General features: G+C 39.2%; 2 protein-coding genes across 10 annotated transcripts in view; one reads left to right on the top strand and one right to left on the bottom strand.

Annotated features, from left to right (window-relative positions):
• Positions 1–19,609, top strand: part of LOC139987909 (uncharacterized) — a 586,680-nt gene that overhangs the window by 30,285 nt on the left and 536,786 nt on the right. The gene's annotated exons all lie outside the window — the stretch shown is intronic.
• The window catches only part of LOC139987915 (uncharacterized), a 456,615-nt gene that overhangs the window by 124,575 nt on the left and 312,431 nt on the right, over positions 1–19,609 (bottom strand). For 2 of the 4 annotated variants that reach the window (XM_072004735.1, XM_072004734.1), the window contains exons 3-4: positions 6,951–7,191; positions 6,057–6,234 (exon numbers count right to left, since the gene is read on the bottom strand). In XM_072004735.1, the coding sequence (XP_071860836.1) occupies positions 6,057–6,234; positions 6,951–7,123 (351 nt within the window). In that variant the 5' untranslated portion in view covers positions 7,124–7,191. Of the gene's footprint in view, positions 1–1,751; positions 4,483–6,056; positions 6,235–6,950; positions 7,192–19,609 lie in introns of those variants that run through there. The other 2 variants (XM_074111754.1, XM_074111753.1) reach the window with 2 other exon arrangements.

Raw genomic sequence — 19,609 nt, 5'->3', positions numbered from 1 at the left:
TTATAATTTGTCTACTTTCCTAATACTTCAGATTTATTGCTTTATAAAGAATCTCACGCCTCAAATATCGAAGAATTTTTAATCAACTCTAAATTGATAAAAGAAGAAAGAGACGGTGTTTATGGGAAATTTGATTTTTCAAGCAGTTCTACTGTAGAATACTTTTCTTTTATCTGAAGCTAAATGTACGTGAAATTTATAATTTGTATCACTTTATGTGTATTACTGGTTTAATTATGCTCTTAGAACTTGTAATTATATTAATAAGAAGTTAGTATTTCGTTGAACAAGGTGGAATGCGTGTAATACGGTTTTATTTTATCCGTCTGAAGTGCTTCAACGATCCCAACGAACAACGATTATGACAGAATTTCATTCAATGAATTAAAGGATATCATTAGTCAAAAAATATTATTCGAGTCAAATATGTCATTATATATAATAATAACTCGTTATTTTGTTGAAAAACGACAAAACTTGCATGTGAATTAATATTTCTTACGCTTAAAGAAAACAAGAGGAGACAACCACTGTCTGCAAATGCAAGCCAGCGTTGGTATTCAGGTTCCAAAAAAAATCGCTCATATAAAGTGTACTTGAAACTCCAGAATTTTCTTATAGAATTAGCGATTCTCAACGATAATTTCGAACAACAGCGGTATCTTTCGTTTGGTATCCTCGACACACCAACGTTCTAGCTTGTCCAACCTGGCTTGTCGACGTGACACAGTCTCGCAGGCGTTCGCATCAGATTTAATTATTCTAGAGACGATCACATGCGGCAATTCGCTACGCGCATCGCATTCATATACCGCGGCGTACGCCGCTCTTGATTTTCCATTTGCCTCGAAATCGGCGTCAAACGCTGTTACGAGTGTTACGGTCACGAAACACAGAACCAGACGTACAATTGCGCCCTATCAAGCCCGACGATCTATCAATTAATTAACGAAAATCACGTTTTTGCCAAACGGAGGAGCTGGTTTCTACATCCTCTATATCGAGGATGAAACCGTGGAGATTCGTTCGTCATGCGCAACCCATTGCCGATACTCGCCGGCGTCGTGGCTGGAGACGCGTTCGGCCTCGCCGCGAATTACCGGATATCTTAATGAGTACCGTAATTAATACGGCGGCAGATGAGGGAGAGATGTTGCGCAGGACGAGGGGTCGAGATAGCGCTTAACCGAAACGTACGGGCTTTGTCACGGACGTGTACAAGATAACCGTATATCTGCTGTGAAATGCAAACCGAGGCGACGACCACCGTGGACATCCCGCTGTGCTATACCAGAATAGGATTGCGGTAGATCGGCGCCGACGAAGCGCTCATCTACGCGCCACCCTTCTCTACGGTGATACTCGACAGCCACGTTCTAATGCCTGCCGTTTGAATGGTGCCTGGCGTGTGCAATGCCGGGACACGGCAATTACCAGCCGTGTGATTAGAACGTTAAGAAGTTCGAAGTCTTAGGGACGTGAATTGGCGTGTTTGCGCGGGAGGGGAAATAGTATGTTGCGAGAAATTTACATACAGTTTGCTGCGAGTGTTGTTACTGGGGAAGGAGTCGCTATTATCTCAAAGGCTTATCTCAACTTTTCAAAACGATAATCTGCAAATATTATTATAGTGTTCTGTTGTTCTATTTTTTATTTATTGTTGGTCGAGGAGTAATATTAGATTAGAATAGAATAATAGAATAGAAGAGGATGACAATACGTATACAATGGCGAATGCACGATTAGGAAGGTTTGTAAGGAATGTGATGTAAGGTTAAAAGTATTGTTAATTGCTATAAGCGAAAGGTATACTGCGCGTTATATTTTAAAAAATGTGCACTTTACAGAATAAAAGAAATAGATGCCAGAGCAGACGTATAATAGCCGCATCATTAAAGGCAAATGATTTTACGCGCACGCAGAATATAAAAAATAATATACATAGGAATACCACAACGATGTTTATGAATATATTTGAAGCTTAACAAAGATTGTAATTTGAAGCGTAACTTCGTATTCAGACATTTTATGCAATGTGCAATTGTTGCGCGATATGCATAAAATACTTATTAACGTACGATTGTCGAAGCAGCAGAACAACCGCACGCAGCTCGATTAAAAACATGCAAAAGAATGCGCGCCGTGATATCAATTAATTCAAAAACACTACACAAAAATGTATACGCAATAACTGACATAAAAAGCAATTACCAGTATAAACTCATCGTTCATAGTTTCCATATTCGCCCTTAAACCCCTGAGTCCTTTCTCGTCGAAATAATCATACGATAACTTTCCACTAATTAACGTTAGGTTGCGTTTACCAAGAAATCTAATTAACACAACAGCCGTTAAATCATTTCTCTTGATTATCCGCGGGTTATAAATTATCGTATTGTAGGTATAACCCCCAGAATACTCACGTAATTAACATTCAGAGGCGCTGGAAATGGAAGTACAAACTAAAAGAAAGGTACGAAAGAAAAAAAAAAAAGAAGGAACGACTTTATGAGATTAATTTAGCTCGTTGAAATGAATTTTTGAAAAGGTTCGTCTACCGGCGAGTTTAAATAGCTGGATATTCATAGATCGTTGCAACGCGAAACACTGATGTAGTTTCTCTTTCTTCTTTTTTTCTCTCCTTTCCTTTTCCTTTTCCTTTTTTTTTTTTTTTTTATTTTCCACCGTAATCACTTTCATCGAAAATGCGGCGAGTTGGAGTGCGAAAGTTTTACGTTGCCCCTAACACGAGGCAATCCTGCCGATCCTCATTGCCTTCCAACGCTGGGCATCTAATAAATATTAACAAGAACCACGACGAGATGGTAATCCGCAAAAGTTTTTCTTTGTGGATAGACTGCCAAGGGGATGTAACATGGCGCGGCGGGACGAGGATTCGGTTAGGGAAAGGGTAGAGACTCGGCAAGGAGTAGTTGAGTGAAGCGAAGAAAGACGGCCGGATAATTCAGACAAGAGGGCGCACAATGAAAATTTGACAATGTAAATTATCCTGTTATTCTTCTTCTTTTATTAACTCGCTTCCGTCTTCTAGGTACCTATCCGCGGAAGTTGCCGCGAAGAACTTTTGAAACGCTATTCCACATCGCCTGAGTGAATAGGAAGCTGTTGCCAACTGTTCTAATATCTGTTGCACACGCTAAAAGAAAAATCTTTGCAATTAACACGTTTCTCCAAATTGTGCGAACTTTGTGATATACCGTGCCTCGGATCTTCACTTTGCAAGCAGATTTACGATATATTTTCTGTGACTTGAGAATGAAAATAATTCGTGGAACTACATTTTAACTTGATGATATGATACCGGAATTCGATTAATTTAATGAGTTGGAATCTAGAATAGAAGCTTTCACATCTTTTTATAGATACAAACATGTTGTATTTAAACATGTTTATAACCAATTAATCATATCGTGCATTAGAATACTTTACATCAAAGGGAGCAACTAATTCAAACTCGAATGAATAATCGCTATCTTAACTCACATTACCGTACCTTTCAGGTCCACTAAATGTTTTCACCGAGCCCAGAATATTCCGCGTCGTTCATATTCAATGGGCTTCGAGTGGCTCGCCTCATCGTATCGTTTTCACTCGGCCGGTCATAAAACGCGACATTAATTCCGCGCGAGCTTCTTATTTTCTCGCCAGCTTTTCATACATTTCTTCCAGGATGGAAGAACGATCACAGCCACGAGATCTTCTCGTGTTTTTACGAGCCGAAGCTCTGCCATCGTGCATTCCCCTTCGCCATCGTATCATCCTCCCGACAGCTCTACATCCGTTATCTTCTCGTTGCTTTTTAGACGGTTATCGTTCACGAAAACGGAACTTCTTCTCGCGGGATCTTGCAAAAGTTAATTCGTTCAACCTTGTCATTGTACTCGGATAATTTTAACAGATCATCGATTGAAAACTAACCGCTTGGCCCTGTATTAGGCGGTCGAAAATCAGTGCTTTCGATACGCTGTAGGTCGTAGGGGGTAAAGCGTGCTTGAGCTGAACGGAGCAACGCAGGGCTAGGGCTATTCTAAGGGCTCGAGATTACAAGGCATTGTTCCCGTGCCACCCTTTGTCTCAAATTTACCCTTCCTCGGCCAACCTCCACCACCTTTTTCAACCCCCGTTCGCCGCCTATCTCGTTCTTCTTTGTATTTTTAATTCGCAACTTTGTAACCAGCCCGTCTCTCTCCTACGCCGAACGTCTCGCCTGCTACCGTCCTTCCTTTTTCGCCTGGCTTTTCCCGGACCCTAACGTTCCGTTTCCACTAGCCGACCCTCGATCCAATCCATGGGTGTCGTCGTCGTCGTCGACCTTCGTCAACGATTATTTCTCCGAGGAAATCTGGCCCTCCACGGTTGGGAAACCGTTTTGCATTTATTCGCTCGCTGGAATAACGTTGAACTGGGAGTTTACATTGGCCGTGAATGTACCAATGTAATTTTAAAGCGATTCTGGCAAGGCTGCGGAGAGATATCCGGTTACGCGGATCGTTAGACAAAGTTTGTCAAAGCAACGTGAAATGGTAATTTCGAGTTAAAATATGAAATATATTAACGTATATCATGGTACAATATATTAACATACGATAACGAAGCAAAATCGGAATGTTTAATTAGACCGTGATCAAGGTGGAAGAAGTTCGTACGTTATTCAAGATAATTCCTTGATATTTTAATGGAAACCTAGAAGATCTCCTCACCGAAAAATTATAGAATATAAGAATAGTTTGTGTGAAATCGTCAGTATCTTCTTTGATACATAACAAATGCAATAATGTAAGAAGAAGAGGTTTCCCTTTTCACAAGCTTCGTCACAGTATATCAAATAACATAAAATTTAGTCATTGCAGACCTGGAACTCGCTAAAATCTGTGCCATTTACAACCAGAAATCTTATTTTTTTTCTCTAGGAATCTTAATCAGTATTTCAACCTAATATATAGATAACGCCTAAGTAGCAATGATAGACCTCCTTTTTATCGAAGCGTAATGTTGCTCCGAGCAATGAAAAGAACGGTAACGGACAGCGTAGACACAGTGTCGTGAAATCCGCTGCATAATTGTAGGACCATAATACCGAAGGACGAACGGGTTTACACGGTAGACGGGATTTCTGTAGTTCGCTAAGGAACGGCGAAAACCCATTATAGATAACGAGAGCCAGAAAGAGAGACAAAGTCGAGTGGTGGGGTAGTGCACGAAGTGAAATCGAGGTGCCGGTGTACGAAAAGGCCCGATACGCCTCCTCCAAGGATTTGCGAAACGATTCCCCGCTACGACTTTGAAGTCGTTCGCCGCTAAAAGAGAGAGAGAAAGAGAGAGAAAGAGATAGAGGAAAGGCTCCGCAGTCGTCGCTTACATCTCTCCGGCCATCGCCGCCAGTAAAATGACATCTCCGAGGAGGAAAGTAGAGTGGATATCCGGTGTGCTCCATGCAATTGGAAACTTTTAGTAAATGTAAACCGTTTCGTGCTCGAGTAGATACAATCCGGTGCTAACCCAGTATCCGCTACCCTCCTGCTCCCTTTAGCCTCGCTTTTAAATCTCTCTTTTGCTCCTTCTTTCTTACCTATCCACGCGAGACCGAACGACACCTAGCCCAGCTGTGCACGTTCAGAGAGATGCACACAAGTCGTCTGACCGGATCGGAACTTGTGTTTCTCCCTCATCGATGAACCCTCTATCGGTTGGTCGATGCATCAGGCGAGAGGATACAGAAACGGGACTAAAAGGGAAATTGTAAAGTACGTCGCTTAGAAATTCGCGAACGGGCGAGAGAACGGGAAAACGAGGAAAGAGAAAGAATGGTGCTTGGCTCGGTACAATTCGCCCTGCCACGTTCACCGGTACCACGATCCACAGTCTCGATAGTCCGATTAAAACCGACTCTAAAATCCCGTCCCAACCTACCGAACCTATTGCGCCGCTGCTATTCCGTTTTATTGTTCGACGTACCATATGCATAGCAATAACTATGTCCGCCCCTACCGATATCGAGTAGCTCTCGCGTTTCGCCACGTTTCAACCTTACTTACCTTTCGCTGTTGCTGACTCCTTACGACTTTCGAATTTCCATAGTTTCTCGAGAGTGTCGCGGTTTCACGCTGTTTACATCTTTTTCGACCCCTTCCCGTCGTTTTACGATTCGTTTTTGTTCCTCGTCCTCTCGTTGGTGCTTTTTGCTTTAGACTTCTTTTAGTAGCTTCCGATGTCCTGGGATCGATAATTGAACGTTACTTACAGGATTCTAAAGCTTCCGGGTTTTTACGGTTCGTACAGCGCGACCGATTGAAAATCGTGCTGATGCGTCAGTCGAGATTCTGACAATCTGAATTTAGTCGATATAAAAATCTATAATGTATAAAAATGTGAAAGAAATGATCTTCAATAAACGGAAGGATTTTAAGAAAAATTTCTATTACCATATTTTGTTACAACGTTTCGATAAAAATAGCAAACAAAATTTCCATTTAGTTTCCAAAACTTGACGAAGATCGTACATACACATAACAAAAAATTTTATCTGTAAAGTGTCTGCGATAAATGGCAGTAGTATTTCAAAAATAATATCCATCATAATCCTATGAAACATATATTCAAGAATTTCGTATAAACAGAATATTTCACGCTACGAAACACAACTCCAATGAAATAGGCCATTTCGAGGCAACTATCCGTCACTATAAACCAAAGTAGCCACGGAATCGTCTCGGTGCCTCGCACTGCCTACTACCGACGACGAAACGAAGAAGCGAGATTGAAAGTGATTAAGACCGGGCGGTGGGTGGCCGGAACTACTGTGCGTGCATGCAAACGCAGCATAGTAGGTCACAGTGACGTTAAAGGGTTATCAAATAGCCGTAGTATAAAGCGTTTGGGCGGCGAAAGGGTGAGTCGGAGCCGCGTCGTATTGGCATACGGATGCTTACAGTTGGGCCTGTGAACACGTGTAGCCGAGCTGCACATCGCTAGCTGTCTGACAGTTTGGCATGTTGCCTTCCACCACCACTAGTACCGGCATCGCCATCACCAGTATCAGGGACGCTGCGTATCGGCTAGTTGTCCTCGTGTCGACACGCGACACGTTACCATGCTTCCACATGTATGCACACGCAGGTGTTTAACGCCACGGGAAATCGGTCAATCGGTAACACAGTATCTCGACACCACCTGTAAGTGTATAAAGAGTATACAAAGAGCGCTGTGGTCCGCTTAAAGCCTCGGAATATCACGCTGTTGTAGCGTCAGCTTGTATTTTCTCTATGAATTTGGCTATTTTATGGGACTTGGGACGATGGTATGTGGAAAACGCTAGAGGACTAGCGACTGGGATGAATTCGATCGTTGTTGTTCCCGTTGTGTTCCACGAACGTTGGCTCGATCGTGTTCGTTTACATTCGATTTTTAGAAAAGTATAGAGGTAGGTATGTAGGAGAGCTGCTGGTGTATAACACAATGTGACGTGTTAGGGAATGATGAATGAAACGGTTTTGTTGCTCTTGCTTCATGGTTGTGGCAACTGGATTTTTGTTTTTTGTAAAGATGCAAAACGTTTTGGCAGATTTTGCGGAAAATAAAAGATTTTTGTTTATTTACGGGGCAAACGGCGCGACGCATAACGCTGCGTTTGTTTTATTTACGGATTGATGAATATCGTGACAGAGAAATATTTTTCCGAATAAATTGCGCGAGATTATCTGATAAAATATGAACGATATAAAAAAAATATCAAAGCACGGAATGTCGATGGTATTAGGGTGCACGGCACGTATATATTCGCATTTTATTGCATTTTATTTCCAAATTTTATTCGACAATACTTTGTCGTATTTATCCTCTTACTTCTGTTTAACTTTTTATTTGTTCTTTTAATGGAACAAAATGTAAGTCTCACAAAGGATAAAGATATAGAAAACGAGTAATATTTTAGATATTATTAAATACGATTTGGTTAACTGTAAGACGAGATAATTTGTTACAAGTCGAGTTTCGTGTAACGATATATTTCATCAGGAGAAAAGTGTCCGTGTGGCATTAATTTTACGGACAAATAGGACAAATAGGTTTGAGTTCAGATGTTTCGATCGAAGTTTATATTGTAACATTAAATTAACTTTGTTTAGATTAATAACATGGACTTGATAACATTATGATAATAAAAATGTCCAAATACCTATATAATCATAGAAAAGGATAATTAGACAAGTACTTTTTATAATTATATTTTCAGTATACATTCTTTTGCCTAGTGAATGTACGAGAGTCATTGCAAAGCTAATTATCTATCTAACGCGCACGAAACTACATTTTCAAATTTGTTTCTCTTAAAAATGAAATATCTTATGAAAAAGTCTAATTTTGCATTTTTTACTTATTTTCATTATTTTTTTTATTTACTTCGTGTAGTTTAAACCTCTGCCGATTATTTACACCGGTGCAGTCCGGAATTAGCCAAATTTAAATTATACTTGTCAAATCTCGATTTTTCTCGAAAACCGTAGCCGCGGATGAAGCAATATTATACCAAATTTCTTTCTTTTTATTTTTTCACGTAGAATCACCCGCTTCCCGCTTGTTCTACGATCACTGCCCTATCCTCTGTACTTACCAACAATAGCCTTTTCATCCGATTTCTAAACGATACGAACTTCAAATACACGACAACGCTGATATTGACTGATTATGCTTCACGAAATGAAGTTACGCTGAAACCAGAGCACCGAATAGTTGCACGTGGTGGCGTGGAGTACCTATACCAGAATCCAGTGATCCGGGTTAAGAATTCTCGCACGTGACATCAGACTTAAACGGTCGTCCCTGAAAAGGAGTCGATGGTTTGCCAGATTCGAATGTCGCGATACTGTCCATAGCGGGTTCCTATGGGAAAATTATTCTCCGCGTCGCGCAGACCCGATATCGCAAGCCGCATGATATCTCCATAGCAGCGGATTTCTACGACGATTTCGCCTATTTGCAATAACAGTTCGCTTGCCGAAGAATGAAAACGCGACGTGTCGCCAAGCGGAATAAGGAACATGGCGTTCACCGGCGGGACGTGCTCCGCGACTGGGATAACCTTTATTTCGCGCCACCACTGTTACCGAATGGAAATTAGATCGACGTTTACGTATGAGACGTGTAAATCGATACTGCACAGATTTAAATAATGCAGCCGCGGGTAACAGCGTGTGTCGGGAGTCGATGCCAGGGAATTTCGAGAACCGTTTTCGCGATAAATTCTGATTCGCGGACATGGAAAATAGGGTCTCTTCGCGGATACGAAAATGTAAAAGCGTAAGGAGATTGTTGCGGTAGATAGCGGGTATTGGAAGATCATCGCTCTATTTGTACAACGTAACTGATTTATGCAGTATCCGAATGCACGGAATCTTTTGCTGATACATCTGCACGTGTTTGTTTAGGAATAAAGTGTTTCGTGTGATTTTAAAAATATGAGCGAGTATTTGTGATGCCGGATACTTCGATATGTTAGCGAGTGTGTTGAATGAACGAAGAAGATAAATGGATTGGGCAAATAAGACTGTAACACTCGTTAGAAAATGTGAGCACATTTGCGTGATTAGAACGGATGAGTGAAGAAAGTTACGAAAAATTACGAATCGTTAATCAGTTTCGCGACAGTTTTATATATTTTGCATTTGATAAATCGTCGCGTATAATAACTAATGAGACACTTCTTTTTGCACTTTCACACCGCACTGTTCCAGAGATAAATCAAACAAACGTACGTACACTGTTCCTATAAGCTAACAAGTTGAACAAACTTTAGACCAAATTACTCTATCAACCTTGGCATAAATTTTGCAATTAGACAACATAATCGCGTTTAAAGAAACGATATTCGAATGGGAGCCACGAAGACATTTATTCAGCGAGGCACTACGCTTAATTTGTCGGCGAAGAAGAAACAGGCTAATTGGATTACACCGTAGCGCCGGAGCAGCGTTTTTACAACATTGGCCGGAATGAAGAATGCAAAAGGGAATGATGTACGTAGCTACGTCGGGTGGAAGTAAAAACGAGGGTGAAAAAAGAGTAGAGGGAGTGAGAGGACGTGAAGTAAATCCAGCGTAGCGTGGCATCACCGACCCAGGAACTACATGGACCGTGGTGGTCAACGTACCATAACATTATATCTATCCCATGTAGCCTATAGCTACTATTTCTTTTGGACATGTGACTGGAAACCAACCCTTAGGTATCACCAGTAGCGCAGGACAATGTGCTCGACTTAGCCTGATCTTATTTTCCTCCCCGAGACACAACGGTAATTCCATATATGAAATCATATTTTCGAAGTCTCCCGACGTCATGGCATACCTTGGGGCCTGGTCCGATTATTTTTCCCTTACAATGGACAATATGGTTCACACGTCGGATTATTTCAATAATAACAACGTGATTTTACGAATAATAATATCTTTTTAAAAATAAGTTCTGCAAAAATCTGCATGCATTGCGTAGAAAATAGAATAAATTTTCAAATCTATATGAATAAATGTCAGCGTTCTCCATAAAATGTTTCACATTGTTTAGAAGGAAGAAAAATGCATCGCATAAATTATACAGGTAACGTTCTCCAAGATTTCACAAATACACTTCGAACAGTGAGAATTGTTCTATTGGAAACAAACGTTTGAAAATTTCTCTTATTTTCGCCTCTCTCTCTCTCTCTCTTGTACAATCTAACATAGATTGTTCCCTGCTTGAGAAAGGATAGAAATTAAAATAAGAACGGCGCGTGGATTCAAGCTTCGCCCCATCACCAGTTCCGTTTCCGGCAATTGTGCTTATATTCTTCGTTTCTTTCAATCGTCCGTTGTGCCCTGAACGTAGCGGTTGTACAAATGTTTCGTTTCGTTGGAGCAAAGTATTTTTATTCGAGCGGTATAGCGGTATAGACAGGTAAAGAGTAGCATGGTAGAAGTACCTGAGAAAGTGGGGGATTTGCGTAGTTGAAGAGCGAAAAAGAGAACGGGAGAGCTTATCAAGAGCTTTAAGTTTTACTCACAGAAGCAGTGAAGCAAGGGAGCACGGTCTCTGGCTTAATCCTGTATTGTAAACTAGACAGCATACAACGGCAAGTTTTCTACCTTGTGCCACTCACCTTCTATACTTGTTATTTCCTTTCTTTACCGCCCACCTTCCCAGAAGGGTGAAAGACATCATGGGTTAATCTGTCCTCTGGGAATAACTCGAAACACAGAACAAAAGCTTCCGTTCTTTTAGCTTTTCTCTCCCTCTCTTTCTTCCCTCTCAGCTCCACCGTTCTTTGAACATAATCTTAACCCTTTGCGCAATCAACGATACGTTCTCTTTTTGTTCGCCTCTTTATCCGCTCCGTGTAAGTCTTTAAGTGGAATTTGCTTAAGCATCATCAGAGGCGCGAGATGTAAATACGCGCGCTCTGTTTTGCGGCACGTAGTCTTTGTTGGGAAATGAGAGATATTTATTAAAGTAATTTGCTCAAACAAATATTTATACACAGCCACTGTTTCTTGTGTATTATATCGAATGCTATATTCATGGGTTAGAAGAAGTCTAATCGTGTTTCCTTTAATATTATTTAGCAGCTTATTTGGAAATAAAATTTTGGACATTTTAACATCCTTCGCTTGGTTTAGCATCGAGATCCATTTTAGCAAAAGGAAATTTCAACTTCAAGAAGCGTTACTTTCTTAAGAAAATTAAAATAGAAAATGGAAAATTAAATTGGGGATCATATTTATATTAGTAGTAATAAAAACGGTTTTGAAAACATAAATTATTTTGTTAATTGAGACATATACAGACAATGTACACTATAGGAATAATTACGTATTGTTGTATGAAATGGTAACATACCATTGTCAATTATTGGCTTATTTGCATGTTTGATTACCAAAAGTAGTTGAATTTGATTTGCATTAGTGAGATAACATATAATAAAGGGATACAGTGGTCGGAAAGCATATAATAATTCGAGGATACAAAGAGTAATCGTAGTTAAACAAATTTGTCTGTGCTAACAATGTATTACAATGACGTATAATATTTTAAACTCTTTGTAAACGTTCTTGCAATACGCACTTCATATTCAGGGTTAATATCATAAAAAAGAGGATTTATTTCTCCATGTACCCTGAAATTTTCGCGTTTATGCTAAATCATGTCTACGACTTCGTATTCCAGCCACGTGTCGCGTCTTACGTAGTTCGGCATAAAGCTAGCCTTATATTCGTTGGCGCGATGTAAGCGCGTGTGAATCTTTTCAATTCTGAGCAGTATATAAATTACAAGGCCAAGTCTCTTTCGTGTTTTCATACTTGAGCGAAACTCTTTGCGATCTCAGTTAAACGGTCCGTCCTGTAAAAAGCTTACTTGCTGGATGTTAAAACCTACGCCTGTTAGATTTCTTGCTTATGGTGCAATAAATGTATACAACTGGAAGAAGGTAACTTACCCCTATGTATAGTCGTGATGGGGGAAGATGAGCGGGCAGGTAGCTGCCCGCCGCTACTTTCATACATTTATTTATGAAGCGCTATGAATAAATGGATGCTGGCCCTCCTCTCCCGCTTAGTGTTTCAGAAAGCTGATATCGTGTTGTTCGTACACGGACATAGCGAATATAATGGTTGTTCGGGGGAGTACCTTGTCAAATCGATTAGCTCATTTCTCGGTGTCTGCCTTCGTTCCACCATGTTTTGGGCAGAATTTTCAAAGGATAGCAGGTATGTGATAATTTTAGAAAACTTTTATCCCGTAAAAGATCTTCGCGTAAATTTTTACCTAAAAATCTCTGCTTTTATTAAAGAATTGAATTGCCCTCGTGAAAACATGAAACGTCGTGACAATTGGCACTCGATACTGATAAGCTTACCAATAAAAAATATTTTCGTACATACGTAACAGCTTTAATTAAATAAAGGGAATAAATCTGCCCAAAAATCTTAACAGTTCAAAAACCATCGTCACGAAGGAGGCAGATTAATAAGCGCGATAAGCTGTACGCTGGCGCACCGAAAAATATTCTACTCCCTTCATTTCCGACAAATTTCACCCATCCCATTATTAAGCAAACAGAGAGCAAGAGAAAGAGAATGAGAGAGAACATAGGGATGAAGGAAGAGAGAGAAAGAGCAAGTCTCGAACGCGGAGGGTGGCCACGGAGTGTCGTTCATCATGCCAGTCGTTTTATCGTCTCCACGTTCGACCGATTCGAGGAAAGAGAAAATACAAAGTCAAAGGGCCGGAAGACACGAAGAATTCGAAGGAACAGCCGTTTCATTGAAGGAAATTCGCTCGCCGCTTCTTTTCCGGTTCGCCTAACCTGAAAAACGGTATTCTACTTACCGCGTACTTTGAGTCGCGTCACGAAGCAGCGTGAAGTTCGGGAGCGTCAAAGTGAGAGGACGGTCCCTGTGCGAGCATGATGGCGGCAACGTGTTGAGGGGGTGAAAAGGTCGTGCAAAGGGATGAGCATGTAATTAACGAGTATTCTCAATAAGATGGTCGGCAGGTTAGAGGAGAGTAAGAGAAAGAGAAAGCGAGAGAGAGCATAGCAGAGCTGAAGACCGCGTCGAAAGAGAAAGCTCAAAGCTTCGAACGCCTCGCGCGTTCATCTGTTAAATAAAATACTCTTAAATGCCGTGCGTGAAAACTATTGACTCCTCGCCCCTGCCTTTAACCTCCTGTTTCTTCCATCTCTGCTCGGGCGTGCCCTGCACGAGGCAGCTTAATGAGCGTCGCTCTCGTCTCGTTGGAAACCATCCTGCCTCTACGTATTTCTTTTATTTAGACTCTCCCTCTTCCTTTTTTTTTTTGCGCTTTAGCCTTCTTCTATTTTCTCTCTTCTTTATATCTTTCTGTCCGCGTCAACGCGTGACAGGAAGCACGGTGTCTGGCGAAACGAGATGCCACTGAAAAATGCGTAAATGTATCGGGCAAACGAGGACGAAGTATCGTATTATTGGAAGAACCGTAAGTCGTGTTTTGGCGAACGCTTGCAAAGTTCGTTCCATCAACAGGTTTCGAGGATACGAACTAGTTTCGGTCGGCTTTGTACTTGAAAGAAGCCTAGGGAATCTGTAACGCGGAATTTAATTTAACTGTCGTCGGTGTCGAATCGTTGAAGCAATTCTATAGAACTACGAAATTATTATTACAGACATTTAAGGTGCATTGTGTGTAATATCGAATTTTCACGTTTAAACTAGTAACTAAACTAATTTCTATAATAGTTAAAATCATCTCTTTGTCAATTCCTGCGCCTTACTTGTTATAATATAACTTTTTATTATTATACTTACCCTTATTTTTATTTCTTTGAACTCTTGGTTCATATATTGTTTTCCGCGCAATTATTAAAGAAACAAATAAATTCTACCTTGTTCATTAAAATTATAAAATAACTTCCACATATATAATTACGTTCCTTCAATGGAAACAATGTTAATAAACAATGAATTTATAAAACTCACGATTTTACGACACGAAGGATCTTTCCTTTTACTGTCGCTATATTTCTGTATATAGCAATAACTTTGCGAAAAAGTCTGAAACTTTCTCATCATGAAGAAACTGCGAGAACTTTCTTAGTCATCTTATATTTTATCTGTACTCGTAATAGAATCGATTATTGATGCTATTACAAAATCCTGCATAAATAATAAACAATATAAAGAAATACTATCTAAAGATAATAAACAGAAAGTGTTATTTCTATTTAACGATAAAATAAATTAACGTATAAACGGAGAGCATATTGGACGAACACAGACAATCAGCATTACAACCACGTAATATCGGTTGGACTGTCGCGTCATTAACGTGTCATTCCCCTTGTTCAGCGGTCGTCCTATTTTCTTTCGTTTTATTTTATTTGTCTTCTATGCCAGGGTTTTATTTACGACAGACCAGCACGTCGTCGTCAACGTCATCGCATGGTAGTTGTTCTCTCCTGATTCGTTCCATTTCGTTTCGCCTCGTTCACCGAGCTTCTACTCATCTCGCTTCGCCACCCGGAAAATAGATATTATTATACCGGATGCGCTCCCCGTGTACTGTAGATACGTCCGATAAATATCAGGGACGAAGCGTCTTGTAGCTATACCGCGAATGGACGTGGTCGTCTTTTATGCGATGGCAGATTTCAACCTGGTAAAGACGTGTGTATAGGATACATCAACGCAAAGAATGCCGTATTATGCGAAAGCTAATGTAATATCAATACCGATGTATCGTATGACTTTGCCTGTGGCACTTGATGATCGATTGGTGTCCATTGAATTTGATTACACAAAGAAGACGTAATGGTTTGCACTAAAATTATTGTGTTGGTATTGTGTGCAAGATCCATATAACAGATTTTCTACATGTAGATTTATGGAATATTTTACCAGAGTTTACTAATATTTCATATAGAAGCGCCACATTTCATCTTAATTAAAAACATAATGAACGCTTGTAGCTATATTTGTTTATAAAATTACAAATAATCGCTCCAATAAACTTGTCACTGTGATATTTACATGTGCGTTAATATTCAAGGTATATATCTACGTCACAGAAAGTCTATAACTTGATGAAACCGGGAACAGATACCTGGTTTCAATCAGACGCTAGTCGGTGGCGAGCAATAAAAGCTGTTGATAGAGAAAGGGATAATATACGGAAAGCGAGTTTCACTTCGGCAGAAAAATGTTCATCGTACGGTCGATAGTAAAAGGTAATAAGTCGGCGTATCGTAAATATAGACAAACCTTCATAAATTGAAATGAGAATCGTCAGGCTTTATATTCATACCGCGATTGGACTTTCTCAGCGCATTGCTTTCATAATTCCGCGAGATTAGTTTCTGAAATGTTCGATGTTAAATTTATCTAGTACTTTATGCAGTATTCGTTTAGAAAACGAACGAACTGAAATAACAAGTTCACGTTCAAAACAATTAAATAACAAATGCAATAGGAAACATACGATTTGTAATAAATGTAAATATATAATGGTTATACCAATAATCATTTTAGCTGGATATAAATTTTAATTGAAAGAATTAAAAAATAAGGAACGAAGTGGATAATAAAGATACTTTATAGAAAGAGGATAATTTATTTTTCATACTATTCTTAGTAAAAGTGGAAAAGCATTTCGTCGCTGGATTAGGATCAACATAGCGAAATAGGAACATAGGCTGTGTATAGGAAGTGAGTTTGAGTCAGCGCCAAAGGGGATGAGCGAGCCGACAACCCTTTACATTTTAATTACGCCCGTCTTAAAAGCCAATAAAGTCCTCGGTAGAATAGCAGCGTTCGTCAGGCTTGCTCAACCTCGGACGCGTCATGGGAATCTCACGAAATCAGTGCACCGTGAACGATGGCATTGTCCTAACGAAAGGCTGAGAACCACCGCGGAGGCCTAGCCGCCTGCCTCTCAGACATCTTCGAGCAAGCTTATCCGTCCATTTAGCTTCTCGCGCACACACGCATCGCTGTGAACAATATCCCTTTATCACTGATACGTTCCGTTTCGGATTCTTCTTTGCGTCTCTCCTTTTTCTCTTCTCGCTTTCGTATTCAAACGATGATCTTTTTATGCCGTGGACTCTCGTGTTGATCGCTCTTCGCGACAAAGTCGATGCTTCCGGATCCTCGAGTATTGTTGAAAAGAGGTATGCATTGATTACAGGGATTCCATGGTAAATTGTTACGTGTATTATATATCGTTTGTATATTATCTTTGTTTTTGACATACTTTCTAACATAGGATGAGATCATTCAATTATATAAGCATACATAAATTTATAAAAGAATGTTTAGTTTTTATTTGAGATTAAGAATAAACGTGTACTTCACAGTTGTTTTTTAAAGTAATGTTTCAAAGTTTTATCAGTTAGAGGTATGCATTTTATTGGACAAGAACGTACACCTTGTTACTAATTGAAACATTTATAACATATGGTAAATTGTAGCGGCCCTGTAATCAATTATTGAATATACATTTCGACAATAAATTCGATCAGTTTAGGTCAATTTAATTTTTCTTCGTTTATTTTTAATATATTCATCGATTTTCATATGCTGTTTGACATTATTTAATCTGTCAAAGTTAACCTATATATATAGTATATACATATACTAGGATTTAATTAAACATTACATCACTGTGTATCCTCTTTATACCGAAAGATTATGATTTTCTGGTTTCAGTATCCTAAATGAGATGGTAATGAATGTGCATACGCTTTGAAGTTTCTTTGTCATTTTTGCGTTTTATAACCATCCAGTTGAATATTGCGCAAAGGAAATTACAAAGAGAAACTGTAACCGTGTCGACTGATTCTTGACGAAGGAACTGCGCAAAATGTTAGAATTCCATGAATAATATTGTGGAATATCGTAACGGGCATAGAAGTAAAATTACATCCGCAGCTGTCGGGAAATTTACGATTTTAAAATGTATCGCAAAACTTTTTACTATCAAAAATCTTTTTCAGTCTTGTATACCTTAATGTTACACGTAACGTAGGAATTATATTTGTTCGACGATACGCTTCCGCACTTAAATCTCCTTCGCGCCCTGATAAATTTACTCTCCTTCGTTTATTAGAAATATGGATTAAAAAGAAATATTTATATAGAAATATTTCATCATACGAAATATTTATGTTTAAAAGAGGAGATATCGTATGCGTAAAATGGATAGAAGGACGAGGCAAAGGGAACATTCAAACTAAAATTTGCAAGGCTATCAAAATTTTTCGTCCACAGACTGAAATATAACGTTACCTTTGACATTCGAGGCAGTGTATCAATCAAGAAAGGCAGCTATCGCATGATCACAACGCTATCATTCCGACGATATGCGATACCACACGTCCTCTTTCTATAGCTATGAATTCCCTCTACGTACAGGCTGTCCAGGCTGTTAAATTCTTCCAATTTCGGTGCGCGATCTATTTTTCTATGGAACTATCGTTTATGATTTTTACTCTTGTGATCCTTCTTTGAGCCATCAATTTCCTTCCATGATTTTATTTCCGCCCTATCTTACATTTTCATCGTAACATTTACGATAAATAATGAAATGCAACTATGTTCTTTTATTTAATAACGAACTATTATTTTTATATATGTATATACATATATTCCCACTTAGGTGTGTTACGACTATCGATAATCAATACGGAGCTTACTTTGTTCCTAGATGCTTTTTCCCCTAGTTTTTGCAACGTCAAACCGTATATTGATATACTGACTTGCTTGCGTAAACTTATTCTGTCGTTTACTTCCATGTTATCGTGTAGTAAACGAGGGTCAAGCTAGGTTAAACGTCATACACACGCGAAGACTCAATTTAAAGTGCTACCACAAGGAAGATCATGCCAACGTGTAAAGTTAATAACACTCTGGATGCGACGTATTGATAGAAACCTAAATAAAACAAATATCGAACACCTACTATGTATTATTGTAATTAGCAGTATATCTCGTTTGTTGACTTTAACTATCTGCTCAAACTTAATTTTCCGTAATTGGTAGATTGCTATTTAATTCTTAAAATTCGTAATTAAAAATTCTGGTGCGATGAAATTCGTGGAGGTGTATAAAGTAGAATAAATCATTATAACTTGAAAAGTAACTAATATTTGTTACCAAAATATGTATAATAATCTATCAAATTCCATACACACACTCGTATATTAAGCTCGATGAGTTTGGTATATTTTCAAATTTCATCTTACTTAATTATGTTACTGACGCCTTACTTAATTATTCAGAAAATTTTCGAAACGTATCGTGCAGATCATCAACACCATTTTATGAAAGCGTACATTCAGATAATACAACTTTGCCCTTTGCATTTTATTATCTACAATTTTATATTGAAATAAATTTATATTTAAATATTGTATAGTTCTTCCTATCTATAATTTGCTTTACATATCTACGGTGGAAATAGATAAATAAAACAAATATTCGTTTTCCCAAAGTCAGCAACTTTTATCGAGCAAGGTTTCGCGAGAACGTAATCACCGAACATTGTTCGCTTTTAATGAACACACTCTCGAGTTAGTTCGGCGAACATCAGTAGGATAATTTGCCGGTTCTCATACTGTACACGTTCAGCTTCACTTTGATGACAGCGCGTTTTAGAATCGACACCTCAGGGTTTCTCATCGAACTAAGTTTCATTGTCGGAGACGTATGCTTTCCCGTTTAGGAGGACAAGTTTTGGAGATAGCTTCCTCGAGAGCTAGCGGCACGAAACTCCCGCGGCGCAAAGTCTGGCTCCGAGTTAGATTAAGCCGTGGCCAGTAAGCCACCTTCAGAAATTGCTCGTTGCCCTTCGGATTTCATTAGCGTTTCAAGCGAATCTCATATTCTGCAAAGTGCTTTTCCAGAAATTTGCGGTTCTGTGGACGCCTAACTCGAGCAGAATGAGCGCCCTTTTTTCTTCACTGTTTGAGATACGGGCCGTTTCGTGGGCGGGGAAAAAATTATAATTCTTAATTGAACATCTTCGTTGAAATACGCTTTCGGCTAACTTCGTATCTTTTTTACGATCTTTTATGAAAACTGAAGGA

The sequence above is a fragment of the Bombus fervidus genome, chromosome 6 (genome assembly GCF_041682495.2).
Source record: "Bombus fervidus isolate BK054 chromosome 6, iyBomFerv1, whole genome shotgun sequence".
NCBI classification, from domain to species: Eukaryota; Metazoa; Arthropoda; class Insecta; order Hymenoptera; family Apidae; genus Bombus; species Bombus fervidus.
This window is presented reverse-complemented; position numbering and strand designations above follow the sequence as displayed.